At 49.3% G+C, this 23,969-nt stretch overlaps 2 protein-coding genes across 5 annotated transcripts in view; both read left to right on the top strand.

Annotated features, from left to right (window-relative positions):
• Positions 1 to 6,731, top strand: part of LOC143164587 (synaptotagmin-like protein 2) — a 41,695-nt gene extending 34,964 nt beyond the window's left edge. For all 3 annotated transcript variants that reach the window (XM_076347362.1, XM_076347364.1, XM_076347363.1), the window contains exons 16-17: positions 929 to 1,134; positions 2,877 to 6,731. In XM_076347362.1, the coding sequence (XP_076203477.1) occupies positions 929 to 1,134; positions 2,877 to 3,022 (352 nt within the window). In that variant the 3' untranslated portion in view covers positions 3,023 to 6,731. The remainder of the gene's footprint in view (positions 1 to 928; positions 1,135 to 2,876) is intronic.
• A 7,701-nt stretch (positions 6,732 to 14,432) lies between these two features.
• RAB39B (RAB39B, member RAS oncogene family) lies at positions 14,433 to 22,711 on the top strand. 2 transcript variants are annotated; one of them, XM_076347361.1, is made up of 3 exons: positions 14,433 to 14,678; positions 19,002 to 19,222; positions 22,381 to 22,711. In XM_076347361.1, exons 1-3 carry the CDS (start codon positions 14,464 to 14,466, stop codon positions 22,410 to 22,412), a joined length of 468 nt encoding a protein of 155 aa, XP_076203476.1. In that variant the 5' UTR covers positions 14,433 to 14,463; the 3' UTR covers positions 22,413 to 22,711. The 2 variants fall into 2 exon arrangements, with proteins under 2 accessions (XP_076203476.1, XP_076203475.1); XM_076347360.1 differs by having other exon boundaries at positions 19,002 to 22,711.
• The last annotated feature ends 1,258 nt before the right edge of the window (positions 22,712 to 23,969 follow it).

The raw sequence follows: 23,969 nt of genomic DNA, 5'->3' as shown, positions 1-23,969 counted from the left end.
GCTTTTCTCAGGCTCACCTAGCTGTGCCTCCATACCGTAAAGCCTTCGTGTTGCATTGGGCTCTGTAGGAGAGAATTGCCCTTGTTATTCACTTGTGGCCAAATTAGGAAAATCCTTGCTGTGATAAAGCTCTTGGTCAATCACTGTCTGTGACTCAGTCAGTGATTTGCCTCAGTAACATCCGAGTGAGAGGAATACGTGGGCCCTGCACCTCGGCCCACTGTCTTCATGTGAATTTGTGAATTTTGCCTTGATACGGGCTTCCGTGCAAAGTTTGGGAATTTGTTAGGGACTCACCAGAACTGACATACAGACGGTTGGATCCTGCTTTGATCTTCTCCAGAATTTAGTATGAGCATGTTTTCTGCAGTCTGCAACATCAGTTCTGCCTGTTACATGGGAGAAGGTGCTGCAAATATTCCAGAAAATTAAAAATCTTTTAAGTGGATTTTCAAGATTTTTTTAGCGCTTTGAAGTGCTCACCATGTTTTTTGTATATTTTAAATCCTTACAGAGTTCTCCTGCAGAAAGGTTTGCTGCTCAAGAAGCCTAACTGACCATTTTGAAATGCCCTCTTAGGCATCTAAGTGATGAAAATTTATGAAAATAGAAATATGTGGAAGTAATGTCCATTTTTTAATGTAAAATGTCAGTTTGCAAAAAAAAATTGCCAAAAGCAGGAAATTTTAAGCAAGTGCCCTCCTTTCTGAAAATGTTTGCTTTTAAAATGGATTTTCTTGGCAAAAAAAAAGTCTAATCCAGGAATTAATGAACATTTCCTATTAAATCTACAGAGGTCTCTTATATTGAGACCCAATTCCTCATTTCTTCAGAACTGAGGCTTGTTTGGACCAAGGAATTTTGTAGGAACAATTCAAATCTCAGGTGATATTCGGTACTACATGCTGTATTTTTTCTCCTCTTAAAGCTATGTGCTTCCAGACACCAGTAAAAAGAGTTACCAAAAGACCCGAGTCATAAAAAGAGACACAAACCCTGTTTTCAATCACACTATTGTATACGATGGCTTTCACACAGAGGATCTAAAGGATGCTTGCGTTGAACTGACTGTGTGGGATCATGAAAAACTTACCAACCATTTCCTTGGAGGAATCAGGCTGGGCCTCGGGACAGGTGAGTGTCATTACACATTTACATTTGCATTAAATGAATACTGTTGCCATATTGCTGAGCCACAAGATATAATGGGAAGTTGCAGAGCATTTTCCTGTTGGGGAGAAACCAGGGGTGGGGAGCCTCAGTAACTGGTGAGAGTCGCGGTCTCTTGGATGGAGGGGGCCCTGGTACCATGATAGCAACCCTCTATTCCCCCATTTTCTGCCAACATCGGCTCTGAGGTCTGGCAAAACTCAAGAATCTCCTTGGGTCCGTCAGAGAGTTTTCTTGCTGTTACAGGAAAACAGGCTGCGTTACAAATCAACATATATTGCTGCTCCTCCCAGGGAAGGGTGCTCAGAGATGAACTTGAATGCCATGTGGGACAGCACCACCTGGTGACTCTGTCCACATCACCTCCTCCCTTGAAATGCTTTAGTAGCAGGAATAACTAATATTTGAAAAACAGGGTGAGCTACACTAGTTGATCTGGTAGGTAATCAGTACTTAGAGTACATCAGCTGGAATTAAATCACAAATTGGAAGGATGGAGTTGTCTGGGTGTAGACTGAGGTGTTACTGTTGGGGTTTTGTTTTGGTTTTATTTAGACGATGTAGTGCCGAAAGGCCTCAGCAGAGGTGCTATTTGCTCCACTGGGAGACAGTCACTGTCTCTGGGAGTTGATGGCATGAGGTTCCCATTCAGAGAAGGACTTAGACCTGTGCTTAGCTGGAAGTGTTTTACTTCAATGGGGTTGCTCATCCTTGAAGTTATGAAAATTCCGGTATTTTTAAGCCACTGTTGTAAAGAGTAGATTCGACCATCTCCCATTGTCCAGCTGTCCAGCACCGACGTTTGTCCCTCTCTAAACATCCTGTCCTAGCTTTCAGTGTGCCCCATACCTAGGCTTTGACAGAGAGCATGTTCATCTTTGTATTTTTGTAAGTGGGATATCTAAGGTTTTCTGAACTATTTATTGTTAAGCAAGAGGGCTCTCTGAGAGGTGAAAGGCAAACAGAAGATTTCAGAATGTTGCAATAAAGAATAACTGTTCCTTGAGGGCATCGGGAAAAGTCTCGTAGCCGGAAGCTCTGCCTTGCAGGTGCACCTATGTTTATTGGATTTGCTTGTGTGTTCTCTGTTTTCAATCTCTAGCATGTCACCAGGAGGGTTGTGAACTATCCAGTGGGAAGGGGCAACAAGAATAAGCTCATAAGCGAGATATAAAAATACCCACCCCAAGATAAGCTGTGATCCAAATTTAGACCTTTATCTCATTGAGAGGTAGCTGGCACGTGAAAATTTGGTTGAATAATCGACTTGGAAGTAATGTACACGCTTTTCCGCTATCGTATGTTTGATTCCTATACAAATAAAGTGTAGAGCAAGAGAATTTTGACAAATACCCCACCCTGTCCACAAGAAAATCTTTTAAGGGGAAAACCAAGCCTTTTAGACCTCCTTTACCATTCCGAAAGATGCAGAAAGAGCTTGAGCCCAATATTATTTTCCTTGGCAGGTTATGCTTAGGGTTCTTGCATTTTGTGGCTTTTACAGTGACTTCATTCTGAACTCTGGTGTAAAATGGAGGTCATTAGCAGAAGAACAGGAGGTGTTTAGGGTGCTACTTGCTGAGGGGAGGTCAGCACCATTTATGTTAAGACACCGCCTGCAGCAGTTACATCCCTTTGAGTATTTTTGCATGGAGTAGAAACTCTTTGTGTAGCTCGCGGCGTTGTGGTTTTCTTGTTCTTTTCAGGTTTGAGCTATGGCATCTCTGTGGACTGGATGGACTCCACGCAAGAGGAGGTGGCCTTTTGGCAGGAGATGATGTCGGCTGCCAATGAGTGGATTGAGGGATTGCTGCCACTGCGCTCGCTGGCAGGGAGGAAAAAACTGAAATAACCTACCGTTCCTGCCATAGAAAGGCTGAATGTGTTCATTAGAATTAGGAAACTTCCTGCACCGAGGTGACAGAGACCATCCACGGGGCTGGCAAGTGTCAGGTTAATAAAGCAACTGATGGACAGCACTTTGGAGATGTTAAATGTTAAGTACTAATTCCCTGACAGAGGACATGGAGGATGCCAAACTGATGCTATACTTGATTTTGTCCAAGAAGAGACTTAATTTGCCTTTTTATTTAATCATTTATATTCAGTATCTTTGAATTCCATTAAGCTCTGGGAACACTGCCAGAAGGAAAAGGAGATATAGATATTTTTATTTTTTTACTGTTTCTTGTGCCTTTTTTTTTTTTTTTCCTGTGCAGAGATGTAGTTGTACTAAAGCAGCAGCGTGGTATTATTCATATTGCCCTGCAAGTGGTACACTTCGTACTTGATGTAGAATTGCTCCAAGACACCAGCAGCACAGAATGGGAACGTTGCATTTGTCGCTGGTGATAACACGTCTCTAACGTGAGGAAAATTGAGATCCAAGGTGAATCTAAAGAAAGAGAGGGCTATTTGAAGCAGAAAATGAAGCAACCTGAGGAGGATAACAATGAGGAATTCAATATATTATTTTCTTTCTGCTTGAAATGCAAGAGAGAAGTGATGGTCCTGCAGCTAGTGGGATTTTGCAACCGGGGCTGTTCTCCTCACTTTCCCACAGGCTTCCTCAGTGACCGCAGGCAAGTTTCTCTATGAAAGGACAATTTCAGTGCAATATAAACTAAAGTGGTTGCCCAAGTGTAAAACGTGGTTACATTGCTAATGGGCCTAATCGCACCTTTGAAACGCTTTGTGTGCAAAACGTTTCAATATGAAATGATGATGTAGGAAACAGTCTTACGTTAGCCTGGCACAACGGGTCAGGAAAGAGAGGTCAAAACCACATCGGAAGGCAGGAGATGTTGGGAGCCGGTGGGAGAGGTAAGTAGGGAGCGAACGAATGTGAAGGGTAGCTGCAGAGCTGCAGTTGCCCGGGGTGGCCTCCTGCCTCTGCATACCCTGCTGCCCGTCTGGGCTTCCTTTCACCTGATGCCTGTCAGTGAGTTGTCCGTGGCTGGAATTTCCTTTTCGACAGTAGCTTGCAAGGACTTTGCACCTGGCACGTTGACAGTGGCAGAGTGGCGTTGTGGATGCATTTTGAAATGCAGCTTTGTAATTTCTATTTTGGATGTACATGTCGTGATTAAATAGAATGTTTTTCTTTCGTCATCAACTGGTGTCCTTGTACCTATTTTTAGCATGGTCTGAGTAACGGAAAAGCAAGCAAAAGAGGTGTTAAATTTTGTCACGTCAAAATGAATCATTTTTGCCCAAGGGCAAGTGAAATGTCATGGAGAAATATTTTTTGTAGCTATCCTACCCTATGTTTTGGCTCTGTGAATATTTTGATATTCGTCTTTAATGTATTGATTTTATTTAACTCAAACTCAGCGTAAGTTTTCAGCTTAGCAAAGATGGTTGTAAATAAACAAATGGGAAAATGTACACTTAAAATAACAAGACTTTTGCATGAAATGAAGGTGTTTGGGAGATAATCAGCAGCTTTCATGGGAAAAAATAAAGAAAGAAGACTGTTTTGCAACTGGAAAAAGATAATACTTGAAAATGTACCAGTCATAGTACTGAAAGCACTAAGAGAGAGCCCGTAGAGCAACAGAATTAAATAACAACTATCTAATGAAGGACATGATATATCTAGCATGTCAGCCCAAAGATACTTTGTATGGGCTCCAGCCTGGCGTGTTTTGTTCACCAAGGTTTGGTCATTTATTGCCTTTGTGGGATAAAATAGCAATATTGGGCCTGAGAGTTTTTAAATTACTATCTTTACCTGTTCAGGTGCTGAACATGTGAATATTTATGCATACATATAACTTAACTACTACGAGGAGCCCAGCTCATCGGAGCAGTGGCTTGTTGCAGTGAAGTTACCCGCAGGACTGCTGTTCTCACCCCGAGCGCCTCCTTATCCCGCAGGGAGGTGGAATTTCTGCTGTGGCTCCGAACGCAGTTGGTAACGCCGGGGGCTTCGGCTCGGGCAGGTCTGGGTCTCTTCCTGGAGGGTGCAGCTGACTTCTCTCCATCGCAAAAATGGATTCATCCTGCCTCCTCCTCCTCTTCCTCCTCACGTGCAGTATTAGCACATGCGGTTGTGACGATGTTGCCAAAACTGCTGGTTTTGCGTCAATGGAGCTGGAAATGTTTGTGTTGGTGTTTCAGAAAATTAACATCTTTTTCATTGGCGGTGCCAATAAGGGGAGAAAAAGGGGGTCGGTGGGCCAGTTTCATCCCAGCGCCGTTGCTTTTAGGAACGTGGCCCAGGACTTTGTGAACACACTAGTTTTGCATTCAGATTCCATAGAGGATTTTTGTTAATCTTTTGGTGGCTTGTTTATTTAAATTAAGCCCTGATTAACTTAAGAAGCTTTCTTTGACGTTTAATAGTTTATCAGAGTAAAAGATTACATTGCCCAACCACACGCACATTTGTGACGCAGCTGTATCTGAGGTAGTAAAACTTGCTATGGCGCATCCGCTCCACTTACCGCGCAGAAAGCACTTTATCAGAAAAGGACTTAAGGCACTTTTTTTGTCAGTGGCATATGGAGGGGTGGAGGAGCTTGTGAGTATAAGGCTAACGGCCTGTTTGTACGTGGCTTATGATGTCGACATCTGCTGTCTGTGAGTGCTACACGTAACAGAGACTCAGGCCCGTAGGCATGGGCTGATGGTAACGAGTCGGGTAGTCACTGGTAAAAAAAGAAGAAAAAACAGATGGAAAGTTTTCTGACTGTATTTACTAGTTCATTGTAGTAATGGGTTAAGCAAAGTTCCATAAGAAGGTAAGACTTCATGCATATAGCAAACGTGTTTTATGTCTCTCATTTCTCTGAACACGAGCATGCAGGTACCAGTGACGCAGTGGGAGCTGGCTGCGGTCACTGAGCTCTTGCTGGATACCGAAGTGACCCCAGGGACTGAGCAGGCCTATGAAACGCGAGGTTACAGGCTGGCACCCTTAGGCGCTGCCCTCTTAATATAAAATACAAACCTCAGTATCTACAGTAGAGCTGGGCAACCGCTTTCCAGGAGTGTTCTGCATTTGAGAGTGAATGTGCTTCCTTTGAGTTTATGCCTTATTTATATAACTTTTTCTCGGGAACCTTACAAGCAAAAAAAAAAGGAGAGAAAGCAAGAGTCTAGAAAGTATTTCAGCCCCATCAGGCAAATACAATCTGTGGCCTATGTCTATTCATAACTGTTCATATTACAGGTATCAGAAACTATTGAAAATAGTTTAGAAGCTAAGTAAAGAAGAGAAAGAAAGAATTGTTGAATCTTGAACAACATCCAGTGAATGAGTGTCTCAGAGGAGATGGAAAAGAAGTGGTTGAATTAATTATCCATTACTAAATATTTGCTCAGCTTTATCCTTCACCAAGACAGGAAAAAAAAAATTGAAGTACTGTGAAGATTCAGGGAGAAAATTATGCTGGCCAAATAAACCCATGTAATAATGTGATCTGTTGAAATAAAAATGCTGTATTTTTGCAGGCTTGTTAAATTAAGTCGAAAAATGTGTCGAATAGACCGGTGTATCAAAAACTGAATAAATAAACACACTTCGCTCCTGCTCAGAGTGAGCATATTCAGCACCAGGTTTGGCTGGTTGTTTTAGTTGGCTGTTTTGTACTTCAATCTTTCATGGCTTAATCCTTTTTCTTTTCCACCTGCCTGCTTTCCACCCCCCAGGTGTCCTGGTCATCTGCTGTTACTGTTAAAACGGATGCCCGGGAGATATCCCTCTGAGCGCTGTCGCAGAGGTTGTCAGGAGACATTGGGAAGCTCTCTGCAAAGCACCATGCAAAAGCATGTTTGCAAAAACGCAGTAAGGTATGTGTTACTGGAGCCGTGCTGCTCTCAGCAGCGTCGCTACTGTGCGAGGTCCTACTGACCTGTGGAAAGCTCTTGAAACAGAAATCCCTTCCCATGGGGTCGGCCAAGAGCAGCCACTCTTTCCCAGGGGCTGCACTTTTTGGGAGGCTCCTTGTACTGGTGGCTCTGCCATGAGGAGCAGCTCTCCCAGCGAGGGTCAGGGTGAAGTTCGTGAGGCCACGGGAGGACTCCGAGTGTGTTTTGGTACTGCAGTACCAGCTCCTGGCCTGTCATGAGCAGGAGATGGCTGTAATTTGTAGCAATGAGGTTTGAGCAAGAGTGGGCAACTCCAGGGTGGCTGTTCCCACTTTTGGGGCGTTTGCCAGCTTCTCCCACCCTTCTGAACACGGTGGTTGTTTGGAGGGTGCTGGGTCAGCTCACAGCAGCATAAAAACTGAGCATCGGCCTCCAGGAGGCCCGTGGAGAAATTAGTACTAACGGCTTGTATGAGATCTCTTTCTTCTGAGAGAAGGTTGGGCACGGTGGAGAGCTGGAAATGTCTCCTGCAGGGGCCCTGCAGGAGTTCAGCAGCCCTAGACCAAGCTCCTTTTGGTTTTGCATTAATTTCCCATTCACTCAGCTCAAATGCCTCATGTCAGATAGTAAAATCTGAATGAAGTTGGGTGAAGATGTCAGCAGGCAGCAGCATCCTAGGAGAAGTGGAAAAACACCAACGGGAGCAGGGTCTGAGCTTGCCAGGTTTGCTGGTCACACCAGGTTCGTGCCGGAGGGCTCCGGTTAGCGTTCCTGCTGGAGAGGGGCCGGTGGTGGTACAGTCATTTCCCCGCTAGCACCCTGAAATAGGTGCTCGCTTAAGCAGGCAGATACTTGCTTTTTAAAATGCTGTAAAATCATATTATGGCTGGACTCGTCTCTGGGCTGTGGCAATCCAGCCTCCGTTGTAGACCCAAACTAGCTATACCAGCCCTGCTTTAATAGGTGTTTTTTTAGGAGGAAAGGAAGGAGTCCTGAGTATGAAGGCATTTCTGATGGTCGGTTTTCCTTTTTTTTTCCAGAACTGCAGTCAGGGTTTAGCGAATTACTTGGCATCCTGTATTTTACAAAATGGAAAATATACAACACCACAGAGCCACAGTCCTACCCCCTGCACCACCTTAAAGACCCCCACAATTAGTCCTCAACAGGCGTTGCAGCTTCTGATAAGAAGGCATATGTTTCGCAGCGTTGAACAGAGCAAATGGAAGTATAGTTTGCCTTTTCTCACTCTACAGACCTGCCTGTGCTGCTGCTAAATTTGAGACGCTACCAGTAGGAACAGAAATTGGATTTCATGCATCTAACAACCCGTAATGCCATCCTGCTAGTTAGTAGCAATCCAAAGTAGCTCTTGAGCTGTAAGCAAGCAGTCTGAGCTCTGGACTCGGAGGGGAAGCTAGGGAGCTGTTTTCTGGCAATGTAAGTAGCTCAGACACCCGCTCTGTAGGAAGAAAAATCACAATAACCTCTTTTCCTCTCCTCCTCTCTCTCCCACTCACCATTACTAATTTATCCTGATTCTAATGGCTTCTATTTGCTCTAAGCAAATCCTGTTCCCTTCCTGGGAAGACTTGAACAGCTACAAGGACATAATATTCCCAGTGGAGGATCTGTTCTTGGATTCAGGCAGGCTCAGGCAGATATAATGATCTCTTGATGGGAGCCCCCCTTTTTCGACTGGCCAACCCATGGCCATTTTAATGTGATCATAATCTGAAATAAGTCACTGGGAGCTGCAGCTGGAGTAAGCCATCCCATGGTAATGAGCTGACAATTTATTGTCACAGGGAAACGTTTTGCAAATGTTTTATGTCTCTTCAAAAACCCAGCTGACTCCTGCTCCGTGCGCAAGCCGGTGGGGCTGGAGGCTACATCAGCACCAGCACATCTGGTGCTGTGTGGCACCAGAGGGTGGCCCTGCCACTTGCAGGGGTGCAGGGACAAGCTTATCCTCTGTGCACGTCCACCCGTGTGGATCACACTGTACGAGAGTTTAATCTTCCCTGTCCGTTCAGGTTGCAAAGCAAATGCTAACGCTGCCCTGGAGTGCTGTTATTGACTCAAAAGGCCTCTCTGGTTATTTCTGAAGTTGCTCTGCATTTGTGTCTCTCCCACATTCTCCCATCGGCACAGATCCTGGCTGGCTTTGCAGCCCCGTCTCTGTGGCGTTGTTAAGCTCCTTGGGAGGAGGCAGAGCCTCCTGCTCAGGGGATGGGGCAATTCAAGCTGTCTGAGGTTGGGCAGCTGCTCTGTGCTGGGCCCTTTGTTCCTCTATGGCCGGGGGAGAGAGCAGTGGTGGTGGAGGACGGTTCATCCCATCAAGCTGAGTGGGATAAATAGCTCTAAAGATGTTCCTGCCTCTCTCTGTTGGCTACAGAAGGAGCCTGGACACCTAGTGTAGGAGAGACATTTAGGTAATGTGTTCCTATATTAATGGGGGACCATTAACGGGACAGCCAGCATCACTCAGACAATGAGTATCTATATTTCTCTACTGCTTTTGATTTGATCCCAGTGTGACACTGGGGGACCAGTGGTACCTCTGCAGGATGCCACCCCTGGAACCCCAACCAGGATGCTTGGAGCTGCCTTGGTGTGCAGTACTCCATTGCTCACTAGAAGCATTTTGCCGACAGCTTGGCGTTTGGGGAGGGAGGTTAGACAAATTTCCTGGGGACAGAGGCTGCCAGTCTGCCACAGAAGTCCACTACTACAAAAGGCACCTGAGCCCAGCCAAAAGCCAAGGCGGGACAGAAGCTTCACCATGTGCCTTCTGGCATTCAGCCCTGCCTGTGCTTCCCTCCTGCTACCGCTGTTGGAGGCTCTAAGGCTGTCACCTCGTCACAAAGTCCTAAATTACGCTCCCAGTGCCTGCTGTCAGCTGGGCTGTCAGTTCCTGAGCACTGTGTGGTGCCCTTGGCTTTACGCTTGTCTGCACCACCCTGACTGACTGTGGGCATCATATAAATAATAAACATTAATTCGCTTAATACTTTCCCTCTGTCCTGGGTTTTACAGTGGCACGCATCAGCTAGCAAGCTAGCAGGTCATGGGTGCAATCACATCCCTGTCAACAGTGTAATCTGTCTCCATGTCACATCTCCTGGACAGGCTTAATTTAACAGGGATGTTTTTTTGGAACTAGCTAATAAATTGTTTGCTGCGTGTGGTTAGCCAGCCCCGTTCTCAGCACTGCCGTCATCCTGGTGTGTGGCCCATAACTGTTTTCAGTAAGTAACTGGTCTCTGGCCTGTTTGGTAGCGTACGCTTGCAGGACTCCACCTGGGTGCAGTTTATCTCTGTGGTGATGAGCCATTACGAGTGGGGCCGGGATATGAAACCTGCGAGGGCCGGGGACGTCAGCCTGTGGGTTTGGGTGCTCTGGTTCACCAGCGTGTTGCGAGCGCTGTACCTTCCCAGGCTGGGGTGCAGGCACGGGCCATCTTGGGCAGCTCCTGTGCAGCCAGCCCCGCAGCGAGCGATTGTGTCTGATTGATTGTTTTTTGTATCCTTGGAAACTGAAAGGGCATTAAAATTGCATGGTGCGTGCAGTGCTGATGCACTCTCCTCCTCGTAGTGCCGCCATGGGCTTGGAGAGGGCTTCAGCCTCCGGCTGCCAGCTACAGGGTGTAAAGGGCACTGGCTGGTTTTGGAGAAAAACTAAACTACAGCTGAACGGCAGACTATTTAGAGGGACATGCCTCTGTGAATCGCAGTGCTGGTGTCCAGGGGGGGTGTGTCTGACTCCTAGCCATCCCTGACCGTGGCTCAGTACCTTCTCTGTTTGTGGCCCAGCCACAGCGAGCCTGGGCCTCACGGCAGAAAGCTCCTGCCCGAGAGGAGTTGCCTGCCTTGAAACCATCCCGCCCCAGCCACAGGGACTGCTGAGGCTGGCGCCGGCTCTTAATGTGGGGTTGCATGGCAGCGGTTCCTGCCGTTTGGACCACACACGGCAGTCACCAACCACCAGCCTGAAATGGGTTGGAACTGGGCTCGCAAAAGCCACTCCTAAGTATCTGCTTAGGGCTTCATCATCTAACACTAAAAGGAAGTTAATATCGCTCTGGGATAGACTACAGGCAGTGCAGGGTAGCAAGGGAGTCGTTCTCCAGCCCTCGCCCCCTTTTGTCCCAGCTTTCCTGCCTTAAGATAAATTTACTGAATAAGAAATACCCACGCCAGTGGCTGATGTTTTTCACCTTGTGCAGGAGCTGCACGCACAGGCGTGCATTGGCGGCCCTTGGGAATGGCTTTGACCCACGTTCGGCTGTACGCAGTGCAGGGCTGTATGGCAGTGCTGCCTGCACGGGAGCTCCCCTTAGCCTCTTGAGGCAGCGCTGGCAGCTGGGTTGGACCCTGCTTGTGGAGTCCCACGGGTGCTGCCAGCAGATGCAAGAGCTCAGCTCCTGTGCGCCAGCATGGGTTCAGCCGTGCCCTCACCCACGCTGAGGTGGTTTTCAGTCAGCTCTCCCCCAGCACTAGCAGTTGCGAGGAGAAAGGGGCTCCTCTGGAATCGCCCCCGGACCCATGGGAAGGAGCGCTGAAGGGTTGCCCCTAGTCTGGGGCTGCCAACAGCCCGTGGAGGCTGCGCCGAGCACTGCCGTCAGTACGCACGCTCCCGCGGCTTCTCACCAGCACCCACCGTCCTGTCCCCAGCCAACAAACCTGCTTTTGCATCAAATCTAGGTTACTCTCCTCTCTCTCTCTTTCTCTCTCTCTCTGACACCAGATTTTCCATTTTCTAAAACGGTACCAGAACAAAGGCTCTCGCAGGATCTCATTTTCTCCTGCCTTCTCAGTTGCTGCTAATTAATATCGTGGCTGCCTGGTCACGCAGCGTGTGTTCATCTATATGCATGTGTTCAGAGATTAAAATAATATCTGCATCGTGGGATCCTGCAGGTTTATTTGCTGGGGAAAGCAGGTCCCTGATGCTCCAGGAATTCCTCTAGCTACAACAGCATCTGCTGGGCACCAGCCCATCCCTTGGCGCTCTCCTTGGCTCCTCACAGCCCTGCAAGGCAGGGTGCTGTCATAGTTCACGCTGCTGCCATGAAACGTCCACCGGCACCTCTGCCTTGAGATGATACCTCCTGGAGGTGCCGCGGACGGTTGACTTGCAGGGGGTGTTACCTTGTGCCTGCCTGAGTGCAGTCAAACCCACGGAAGAAAGGGAATGGGGCGACTGTGTGTGCGAGGGCACGGGGAGGAGAGAAAAACAGTTAAGAGAAACCACAGTTTGTTGCGGGCTTGAGCTAACGGGCATCGAATACTCAGAAATCATATGGTAAAGCGCAACGGATCCCCACAAACCATCGCTGGCAATGAGTCACTGGTTAACGTACTGCTAACTCGGATTTATAGGTTTAATATTTTTCTGTTGCACCATTTCTGTTGCTTTGCAGATTGCTTCATCAGTTTTCTTTCCTGTCCTGAGGTACTTTAAAATAGGATCTTTTGGGGTTCTTATTTTTCATAAATATATTATATTTCAAAGGATATTGAAAAAATTCCTTGCCATTTATTCCCCAAGACTTGAAATGGTCTCTCTAATGTCCTAGTCCAATTTACAAGCTGGCTAACTATCTCATACCTACATAAATGTCCTTTTTTTGAGGATCTAATGAATGTAATAGCCACTGTGAATGTATTTATTTCAATAGTGGTTTATTTCAATAGGAGGAGTTCTTAATGAAACCATCTTTATTTAAAAAAAAACCACCAACGCTTTCATAAATTTAAAAAAAAGTGTCAATAGTCCTCTTTTTTTTTTATGTTTGACTCAATACGCACATTTTAGTCACTGTTTTTAATAATATACATGCTCATTTTCCCTTCCAGAGATCAAAACTCTGCTCTGGCAAGTGCTGAACAAGCGGGCGCTCGAGCTCAGCCGCATCCCACGGAGCCACGCGAGTGCGGCCGTGTGCTGCTATGGCGGTGCGCGGCACTACCCGTTTGGGACAGGCCGTGTTTGGGGCAGCCTGGTCAAAACTGGGACTTACAATCCGAGGTAACCGTGTACACGCTGCAGGACGTTCGCTGCTGCTCGGGTTCCCGAACAGTGTGCTTCGCCCTGCGGAGCCAAGAACCTGCTCAAGCGGAGCGAGGGAAAATGGATTTGTTAAGATTTGTGGTATTTAAGTTGCTGGGTATTTAATGTCTGTAACTATTCATTTTTGAGACTGTACACACCTCTCATATATATACACACACACGCGCACACACGTATATATGTGTGTGTGCATGTGGATGTGCTGGGTTTCGTGAGTCTGTTAGTAAGACACCTTACTGTCACCATTGCCCCTTTCCAGACAAGGCTCGCACGGTGCAGGTGACCCGGTGCCCAGGGCGGCGGTGCAGAGGCTCTCCAGAAGTGCCAGGAGCACTTGGGCTCCCCCCGTTAGATTTCAATGGGAACGAAGGCCCCGACGCAGTGGTGAGGAGCCTGAGTCTCCCCAGAAATGAGACTCGGGTTTAAAACACGGAAAGGTGGTGTGCTCCCTGCTCGACCCCCTGAGCTGAAGCGCTGAGGAAGGTTAGCCTCGGCCTGCGCCCCTTAGCTTTGGGGTCCGCCTGGCCCCCCAGCTCCCCCTTGGCCCTGGGCTCGGGATGGCTCCCCTCAGCCTCATCTCCCCCTCAGCCCCGGGCTCCCCGCAGCCACCGGGGATCCCCTCAGCCCCCTCAGCCCCGGGCTCCCCGCAGCCACCGGGGATCCCCTCAGCCCACGGCTCCCCTCAGCCCCGGGCTCCCCCCGGCCACCCCCGCCGCCCCGCACGGTCCCGCCCCGCCCCGCCCCCGCCCGGCTCCCGCAGCGGCCGCGTTTCGGGGGTGGCGGCTCCTCCCGGCAGTGCGGTAGAGCGCGGCCGCCATTGCATCACGGCGCGCCCCGCGCTCGGCCGCGCCTCCATCCCGCAGCCCGGCACCGGCTCCGGCACCGGCGGGGGGCGGGGGCGCTGCAGCCGCAGGGAACGGCCGCCGCGGCGCTGCGGGGAGAGCGGGCACCGCGGCAGCGGGGGAGAGCGACCCTCGGACGGGCCTCGGCGCCGGGGCCGCCGCTTCGGGGCCGCGCCGGCAAAAGCTGAGGCGGCGGCCGGTGCCCGCCCGGCCCCGCGGTCCGCGCAGCACCTCGGCGGCGGGACCGGGGCTCGGCGGGATGCGCCGGCGGTGACGGGGCAGCGGGGTGCCGCGCAGGGGCCTGCGCCGGCCGCGATGGGGCCCGCCTGAGCGGCGCGGCCGCGGCGCAGACGGCGGGGCCGGCCCGCCCGCGCCCCGGCGGCGGGGGCCAGGCCCGGGGCCGCCGCCGGTCCCCGGGGCTCCGCGGTCCCGGCCTAGCGGCGCGGCGCCTCCCGGCCGGCGCGCCCCCTGCGGGCGAGCGGCGCGGCGGCCGCCCCCGGGCCCTCGGGCCGGGCATGGGCGGCGCGGCGGCGGGCGGGCGCTGAGGCGGGCGGCGGCAGCATGGAGGCCATCTGGCTGTACCAGTTCCGCCTGATCGTCATCGGCGACTCCACCGTGGGCAAGTCCTGCCTCATCCGCCGCTTCACCGAGGGGCGCTTCGCCCAGATCTCCGACCCCACGGTGGGCGTGGATTTCTTCTCCAGGCTGGTGGAGATCGAGCCGGGCAAGAGGATCAAGCTGCAGATCTGGGACACGGCCGGGCAGGAGCGGTTCCGGTGAGACCTGCGGCGGCGGGGGCGGGCGGGCGGGCGGGCCGGGCCGGGCTCCCGGCGGGGCGGCCCTTCCCGCGGCGCGGGGCCGGGAGCTGCGGGGCTGGGGCCGGCGCCCTCTTCGTGTGCCGGGCTCCGGCTCGTGCGGGGGGCCCCGCACCGCCGAATGAGACAAAGAAGGGTCAAATTGCACCTTTCGCTTCCACACACACACCCACCCACCCACCCCTTTTTCTTTTTTTTTTTCAGCGCTGTCCCCAAAACGCGCCGGGGAAGCGTCCCGCTTTGTGTGCCAGGGGTTTGTGTCCACCCCCAAACGGCCGGGCGTGGGATGGTGTGTAGGTTGTGTAGGGGGGAGGTGTAGAGGAGCGACCCCGCTGCCGCTGGGGAGGGGGACCGGAGCCCGCAGGCCGCGCTGGGGTCGGGGGATGTTTACCGGCCCGGCGCGGCAGCCCCGGGCGAGGAGCTGTGCGCCGGAGGATGCAGCTCGGCAGGGAAGGCGCCTGCTCCCCGTTGGTGCAAAGAGGCAGTAACCAGGATGTTTCACAGCTGAACACACTTACGTTCAGGCTCGCTAAACGCAATGGGACTATGTGGTTTGATTCTCTGCAGCGACAGCAGAGATCAGCTGTCCGTAGGACGGAGAAAGGCCGGGACAAACCCTTGGTCGTGGCTGCGCAGGGATGGCAGGTGCTTTCTGGAGCGTGCCATGCTCAGCGCTGCACGGGCACAAACAATTTGAGAGGTTAAACAATAGTAACGGAGACTCGATGAGGAAAAATAAAGGCGGCATGTGGGACCGTGCCAAGAGTTTCCCACAGAACTGCATGGTAAAAACAGCAGTCGTGGTTGGAGCAGGCTTGGCCCCAGCTAAACAGGGGGCTGGTGTTGTCACGGGACGCATGCCGCTCAGACAGCGCTCATTTGGAAGGGGTGGGAATGTACCCTCAGCTCCCTGCCTCCTGTTTTCCTATATTTTTCATGCATCTTTAACTCTCATCCGCTCTTTCATACTTCTCCCTCCGGGAGCACTTTCCTTGCTCCACATCTCTGTGCAGCTTCTACTTCTGTGCTGTAATGACTCGCCTGAGGAATGTTTTGGTTTCAGTAAATAGATGAAACCTCCCCTACCCCCACCCCTCTCACCGCCTTCCTTCACATCTGTGGCACTGGCGTTTGGCCCAGGTTGTGCAGTAGCCGGTCCTTATCCACTGACAGGTTTTTCTTCTGCTACCTTGCAGCCTTTCGGGGCGAGGAGCTGGTGCTTTATTCCACTGAGAGAGGAGGTGCTTTAGCTTGCAGTTGCATCAGCTTCCAGCTTTGGATCTCGGGCTGAGGTCTGTAGAAAACACGCCTGGGTGCCGTCCCCTTCTTCTGTCTTTGCTGTGAAGAGCAAAAGCTGTTGGACGGCTTCAATTTCCTTTCTTTTACACGTTAGGAAGTTTGGGGCCCTGGAGGCTGCTTACCCTTAGTGCTGGTGGTTGACCTGGCCCGGCGCTCGGGTTGCAAGCACGATGAGCAGGTGACCTTCAGCGCAAGGGCAGGCTGCGCTGCTGCGATGGGCAGCAGCATTGAAAGGCAGGAAGAGTGTAAGGGGCAGGAACAGTGAGTGACATAAAAAAAACCCCACATCGTGCAACTTTGAAATGCCCTTGCCAAAGCGCAGGCTTGAATTCCCAATGTGAAAAGCTAGAGGGAAGTGAGCAAGCCCAGGTCCCTTTGTGGTGCACTCTAAAGTATGAAAAAATCAGGCAAAAAGTCTGTGTTGTGTTTATCCCTTTCAAATCACCATTAGCCCCGTGATAAATTGTGCCCCGTAAAGACAGCAGCTCTTGGGCTCCTCCTGCAAGCTATTTTTCTTGGCAAAAGGCAAGATATAGCTATTACTTGAATAAGCTGAAGCCTCTCAGATTTGTGGGCATAGGCAAGAAGCACGATGGTGCACATGCTCTCCAGAACCCTTAAACTTTTTTGTCATAGCACAGGGAATTTCTTAAGAAGGAAATTCGTAAGAACGAGCTCCGCTTTTTCAGAGAGTTCTCCGATTTGAGCATTTCCAGTCTGCTTTGCATAGTTTAACAGCTGCCCCCACAAGGAAGAAACCACTGTAGTTATTTTGAAGACACCTTGTTGGCATTCTCTGGTCTGCAGCTGTGCTACATTTCTGCTCTTCCTGACTCCCGTTGTGAGCTCTTTCAATCTCCATAAATTAGAAGCAATTTCCGTGCAGTCAAGGCTTAAATTACAGTTAAGCATGTGCCATTCTGTTTTGCCAGATCAGGCCCCAAAACGTGCTGCCTGGGGCAGCGTTGAGGCTGCTTTGGAGCTGTAGAAGAGCAGGGTCCAATTCTTCCTGGATCCAGCAGGTTTTGCCTATCTCTGGTTGCTCAGATACTGCGATTTCCTTGTCTGAAACGTGATGCTGTGTAATGTTAACAAAAGCAAAAGCATGTGGAGCCCTCACTCCCTGGAACTGCGTACCACCACCTACAGAAGAGCTGTTTCCTTCCAGCCGGCAGCTCTCCCATGGCTGGGAGGGAAAGGCTCGAACAAACAGGCGCGGACCCCGGGAACAAGAGTCCCCACCACGGGCACAGAGCAGGGGAGAGTCCCCAGGCAGAGGCAATACCTTTATGTTAAAACTTGGCCGAAATAGGTGCAAATCCCCGTACTGCTCTGCATGGGCATGGCGGGAGGCGGGAAGGTAGGAGTCTTGGAAGGGAATCGGGGAGTGACGTGCAGCGTGAAGGCAATATAGTTTGCTTCCTGCGGGTCGGTAAGGAAAACAGTCTGTGGAAAAGGCTTTAGGAAAAGGCACTGAGGCCTTCACCTAGTTTTACCTCAAAGCAGCGTTCAGCTTAGATCCTCTCATGTCTTTCAGAAGTACCTGAGGCATTATTGATGTTGGCAGGAGGAGCCGGGGCTGATGGCACGGAACACAAGGGAGAAGCAGAAATGCCTGTGACGGTGTGGGGGTGAATTCAAAGCGCCAATATCTGTTTGCAGCTGGCTCGATAGCAAAAGGCAGATCTAATTCCCTCAGTGCCAAATGTGCAGAGCTACTGTTGTCCCTCAGCCAGATAATTGGGAGAGGAGAAATGATCCAAACGCAGCCAACTATCTTTTTTCCCCCCCCCTTCTGGCTTTCTTCAGTTTCGGCTGTGGATTTTCACCCGTCACTGCATGTCTGTTGATAAAGCAGAAAACTCCAGTTCATCCTTTCTTGGGGCAGTTTCACTAGATACGCACACTACCGGACCAAATAACCCCTAACAACAGCCTTGCATGTCCAAAAAAGGACTTGTCCCAAGGTAAAAATGCAGCAGTGCTTACATTTTCCCGGCAAGGAAAGTTCAGGCCCGAGGGAGAATTCCTCCAGGGACTGAAATCAATTATTGCTTCTGGATTTAGAACAAATCCATGACTTTGCAGAAACATCACAGTTTTACAGCTTCTTGGTTTTTCCACGTGTAGTACTCATTGAACGGTAGCTCTGCTCAGCCTCGTGGTCGCAGCTTTGCTCCATCACCCTGTGTTAGCTGATTTTGTGCGCTGCTTCTGGCTGCGTTGAAGTCTGCCCTTGCTAGGAAGAGTTTTGGAAGATGCGCTCCATTTCTCAGCCCGCGGTTTTGGGGGTCTTTTTGGTTACTGTTTAGCGTGCCATCATTTTGACGAGTGGCGTAGTGGGAGAAAGTGGAGGGGTTGGTGGATGTCCCTGTGCCAAGGCCCTGGGTGTATGGAGGGGAGCTACAACCCCACGGTCTGTCTTCCAAATCTGTAGCCTCCTTCTTTGATGTACCTGTCAGAGAGCGGGTGTTTGGTTTCAAATGAATCCTTTAATTTGTTACAGTGCTTCTAAACCAATAGGTCAGACAAGGTATTCAGAGAACTTACCTGGCAGGGGCCGGGACTCTTGAGGCTAACAGCAAAGGGCGTAGAAATCCATGATAGCAAATAGAGACCAAAAATGGTGGTGGGGATTTTGAAGAGAGTTGTAGTAAATGGGGGGGGGCAGTTAGTTACCCAAGGATGAAGTCTTTAAGCCAAGATTACTTGTCTTTTTGAATGACAAGCTCTACAGAGCACAAGCTAAAAGCGATTGAGACCTTGCCTGAATGGCCTTCTCTGCCCTGTATTCTGGAGGGTAGACAGGGTGGTGGTAATGCTGCTGTCTTAAACAAAGCCGTATGTTCAGAAGGGCTATATTTGGCTTAAGAAAAAAAAATCGGAGGAGCGAAAGAAACAAACAAAATGCCAGGTGAAACTCGCTCTGCCCTCCTTCCCAAACAGCTGTAACTTACACTTCTGTTGTGGCTCATTCGTTTCCAGGTCCATCACCAGAGCCTACTACAGGAACTCGGTTGGCGGACTCCTCCTCTTTGACATTACAAACCGCAGGTCCTTCCAGAACGTCCACGAGTGGCTAGAGGAGACCAAGGTGCATGTCCAGCCATACCAGATCGTCTTTGTTTTGGTAGGTCACAAGTGTGACCTTGACACACAGCGGCAAGTCACCCGGCACGAGGCTGAGAAACTGGCTGCTGCATATGGTATGAAGTACATTGAGACCTCAGCTCGGGATGCCATTAACGTGGAGAAGGCCTTCACTGATCTGACTCGAGATATATACGAGCTTGTTAAAAGGGGGGAAATTTCAATCCAGGAGGGATGGGAAGGGGTAAAGAGCGGGTTTGTCCCAAATGTAGTGCACTCTTCAGAAGAAGTGGTGAAATCAGATAGGCGATGCTTGTGCTGAGCTCTTCTAGTGAGGCAAGTGGTGATGAACTCTACTAACCAAAACGTACTTTACTAAGTGAACTCGGTGTGACAGAAGGGAGAGCAACACTCCCGTTGTGAACAGCCTCCCACGTTGTTTTGGATACCGGAACAGACCCCGGAAAGAAATGTTCTGTTCCAAATAACAACCTTTCAGAACTGGGGGCTACCAACCTAAAGGAGAGTGAGTGAGGGTGCATGTAGATGTTGTAAGGAGACAGGAAGCAGAAATGAGGGGCTGCACGAGACAGGAGGGAGTATACAGAGAGCTGAATGGGCTGGCACGTGCCAGGGTACTGTACGTGTCCTCTTTTAAGTAAATCCATAGCTCCATGCTGGGTGTTGAAGCCACAGTATGGATACTTCAGTAGTATGACAAATGGGCAGACGGGGAAAGAAAGAGGACATCTTCATTTGTGTCAGCTGTTTATTACCAGGGAGGTGTAAAGGCAGCACAGATACCGTTTCCTCATAAGGCCAACTCCACAGGAAAAGTTTACTGACATGGTATGCCCACTTCTGAATTTTCTTTCTTATGTTCTTGAACCTAGTTCAATAGCGAAGAATATTCTGTGGGATTTAAAGAGGAAAACAGTAGTTATTTGATCGGTAATTAAAATTTAAATTATTCCCCCCCCCCCAATAGTGCTTTTCTTGCTGTGCTGAACTGGGATTCTAAGTGGCAACTCCTGCTCCAGTACTAATTATTCAATGCATTTTTACGCATTTACTGCCTAGGTGAGTACCTTGAAAGTACCCTGAGTTCAGGGCTTTCCAATAGAATTAAGTAAGTGATCAAGAGCATAAAGAGAGAACCATGTCCTCATATGGTATATCGTAAGGCTGGGGTGTTGCAGCCGGGTGGGACGCACCAACATTTCTGTCTTGCTAACAGCACTGTGCTGACCTTTTGGGTGTCTTACCAGCCAGGCCACAAGGAAGAATAGAAAGGAGGGGGGAAAAGAAAAAAAACACCAACAAAAAACCCAACAAAATAAAAAAAAAACTTGAAAAGTTTAACTCAGGTGCATCAGACAGCCTAAAAGATGAGATTTGCTTTTAAAGAAGTTAAATGGCATGGAAAGCAACAGCTTCCATCAGCACTTTCTGCTGTTAAAGTGTCATTTTCTTTCTTGGCATCTGCGGAAGGAGGAGCACACAACCGAAGTGGCTGAGCAGGTGGAAAGGAAAGCCACAAGACACGCTCAACAGTAAAATTGGTTTTCCTCCATGTTTTAATTTGACAAAAGAGGCTCCATCTCAGGTTGGTCATCCTGGGATGGTAGCCGTGTTACAGAAGCTGTAGGTAGGCGGATGTTTTCTGGGAATGCCATTCACCACTTAGAAGCTTTGCTTCTGCTACGTTTTAACTTAAGCTTTTGAAGTGCAGCAGGGTAACTGTGCTCCTGTAGCAAACTAGGGAAGTTCAGCCTATTAAAAGCAAACAAACAAAACTATAGTGACTTTTTTTTTTTTTTTTTAAACTAACTCGAGTTTGCAAGCTTTATACACCCAACTGCTAATGGGCAGGAGGGAGGGATTAGGTAAAAACCACAGGAAACATCTAGTGTTTGATTTTCGGCCTCTCAGTAGAGAAGAATAAAATACTTGTTACAGCTTTTTAAGCTACCCCATCTATAAAAGTGTGGGTCTTCTAGATTGCTGTCGAGTTCAGACTGTTTCTCCCTTTGAACCTGTTCTTACGGTTTGCAGCACATGGGCAGGTCTGTATGAAGAAAAAACCCTGTGGTTTCCATATTAAAGCTGTAAAAAAAACAAAACACCCAAACCAAAAAAAAACCCACAACCAAAACCCTGAAAATGCGTAACGTTTTTATTTTCAGTGTTCTAGGAACAGTTTCAGTTCCTGGGCTCTGCAGGCGAGCAGCAGTGTTGCACCTGCTGGGAGGGCACAGGTAGCAGATTAGAGGAAGGGAGGGGTGGCAATGGTCTAGCACCTTTCAGTAAGCTTGTCACTGCTGACCCCCCATTGCTCTTGAATAAGCTATAAACGTATCAAAAGCCTTGTGCTAAAGCCCGGTGACCTCCAGGCAGGTTCAGTTGTGGTCGAGTCGAGTGCCCTGAAGATTAAAAAAAAATAAAAAATTAAAAAAAAAAAAAAAATCCCTTTACAAAATCTCTTTCTAGGTAAGGAAAGCTGGAGAAGATTGATGCAGAGAGCCACCGGAGCTTGGCTGCCGCGGGCTCTCATGGGCTGACGCCAGTGGGGAGCGCAAGGCTTGCTCGGACCAGGTCCCTTGTTAGTCTCATTTTCACAAAGGCAAGGAGAGACAAGGACGGAAGGGTCAGTTTCTTCATTCTCGGAATGGAAAGTCCGCCAAGCAACCGCTTTGGTCTTTCAGGGTCCAGCTGTCCGCGAGGTGTGTCTTGGGTTGCCTAGCTGAGGGTAGCAGAGCTGGAGCGCTACGTAAACGGCAGTTAGAAGTTGGATCAAACGGCGTTTTAGCAATAGTAAAATTCTGTAATTCTCTGTGCAGGAACCTGGCCAGCAGGGGAAAGATCACTTTTCACGAGACAACCAGTATTTTATTTAATGGGTTTTGGACCATTCCCCTTTACCGCTCCCAGAGAGAAATTCCAGAAAGCCTAAATAAGTAAGTGCATTCAGGCCTTCAGAGTAAATCTGCAATTTAATAATACAAGTGTCGTAATTCTAAAGAGGAACAGTACAGAAGAAAACGTACGCAGTCTTAACTACTTAGAGGTAATAAATGGTTATATTAAATGATAGAGAAATCATTATATACATCTTTTTCTAATACCTTGCATTTTCTAGTCAGCTTATTAAAATATAGGAAATGTAGATTCATCTGTATAAAATTTGGAATGTTTTTTCTAAGATGAAGAACTTACTTATAGGATATGGTAAGAATTCTTTTCTAACAACTGGTTTTAATGCTTTGACTTCTAGTGCAAGAGGGATTTAGAGAAATGAGAAGGTGAGACCTTTCACAGGATAAAGGTCAGGAGCTCTTTTACTCTAAGACAAAAAGGAAAAAAAAAAAAAAGCTAACTTTCTGTGGTCTCTACCACATGTTAAAAACAATCTGCATGTTAGATTGAAATTGCTCAGAACCTCCAGAATAAAAGCATACTATACACTTTCCTCGCTTTCTGTTATGCACTGTAACGAAATGTGAAAATAATGCTGTATTTAGCTGTCTGTACGTGACTGGAAATATGCTTGTATTTAGCAAAATGGTTACCATGTGATAATGTGAAATTTAAAACTTGTAAAGAAACTTTCGTGGGGTTTTTTTTTTTTCCTTTCCCCCTCCCCGTTCTTTATCAGTAAGCTGTCTGCTACCTTGTGCCACTTCTATACCGCAGCCGTAACTGGAAGTCTAAACGTGGACTGGCTCGACAACGAACAGGCGCTCTCTGCAACGCTACCCGCCGTACGTTTTTCTCTGAGGGCCCACTGCCCGGATCTTCAGGACCCGCCAGCTACCTGGCTGAGGAAAAACAGTGCAGCTACAGAAACACCGGCCATTCCAAAACAAAACAAAACCCCCCAAAACAGAACCCCTGCTCCCCGCAGTAGTAGCCAAAACCAGGCTCAGCCCCTCCAGGAGGCCGTTCTCAGCAGCAGGCAGGACTAGTGTCACAGTAGCTGAAACAGGTTCTGCAGACCGGCCTTCTGGTCTTGCTCAAAGGAACAAAGACTTAACAGCGAAGGACGGAGCAATACTGGACAGGGATCAGTCGTAGGGAAGCTGGAGTTCTCATCTATGAGTTTTGGTTTTTTTACTTGCTTCGTATCAAACAAACAAAAACCCACCCAAAACAAGAGTTATGATGGCCACAGCCATCTCCCATCCCCCCCAAGCCAGACACCTCTGACCCTCCCGGGCAATTCCAGCTCTAACTGTCTTGTGTGTGTGTGTCCCCATCCCCGCCCCCCCAGTACCCAGCATTAGGTCATCGGCGGCTGCACACAGCACTTATTTGGCTCGCGCAGAAATGCTTAACTCGTCATTTCATTGTGCACGACAAAGAAAGGCAATTGCTGCCTTAGGAGCAGCCAGAGGGAGGGAGGGGAACACGCTTTAGCCTGTTGGGATCTCATTAATCCAAACTGTAGAGAAAATTGCGAGAGAAATCAGGCCGCGTTTGCAGCTGCCTTTCCCATCATCGCTGATGTTCTTAAAAAGAAAGGGAGAGAAGCAGCCTGCGGTCTGAGCAGCCCCCCCATTCAGCCTCGTGTAGCAGCGGGCAGACGCCCGTTAGCCAAAGCACACACGAGATCTAAACGTTTCCCTGCCACAGCCAGAGACGCTGGAACAAACGGTATCGCCCTGCAGGAAAGGTATGGACCAGCCAAGCCCAGGTGCTTTCTTGTGACCGGCGGTAAGGATTTACCTGCGTTAGGCCCATCCCGTCAGCTCTCGCTCTTTCACAGCCACAGTGCTGTCGCATCAGTTGCCTGTATTCACAAATGCAGATGTGCTGACTCACACTCCCCACTTCATTCAGGCCAGTATTCAGCAGCTACGCTGT

This window comes from Aptenodytes patagonicus, chromosome 9 (assembly GCF_965638725.1).
Source record: "Aptenodytes patagonicus chromosome 9, bAptPat1.pri.cur, whole genome shotgun sequence".
Taxonomy (NCBI): Eukaryota; Metazoa; Chordata; class Aves; order Sphenisciformes; family Spheniscidae; genus Aptenodytes; species Aptenodytes patagonicus.
The sequence above is the reverse complement of the archived record's forward strand: the minus strand, read 5'-3'. Positions and strand labels throughout refer to the sequence as shown.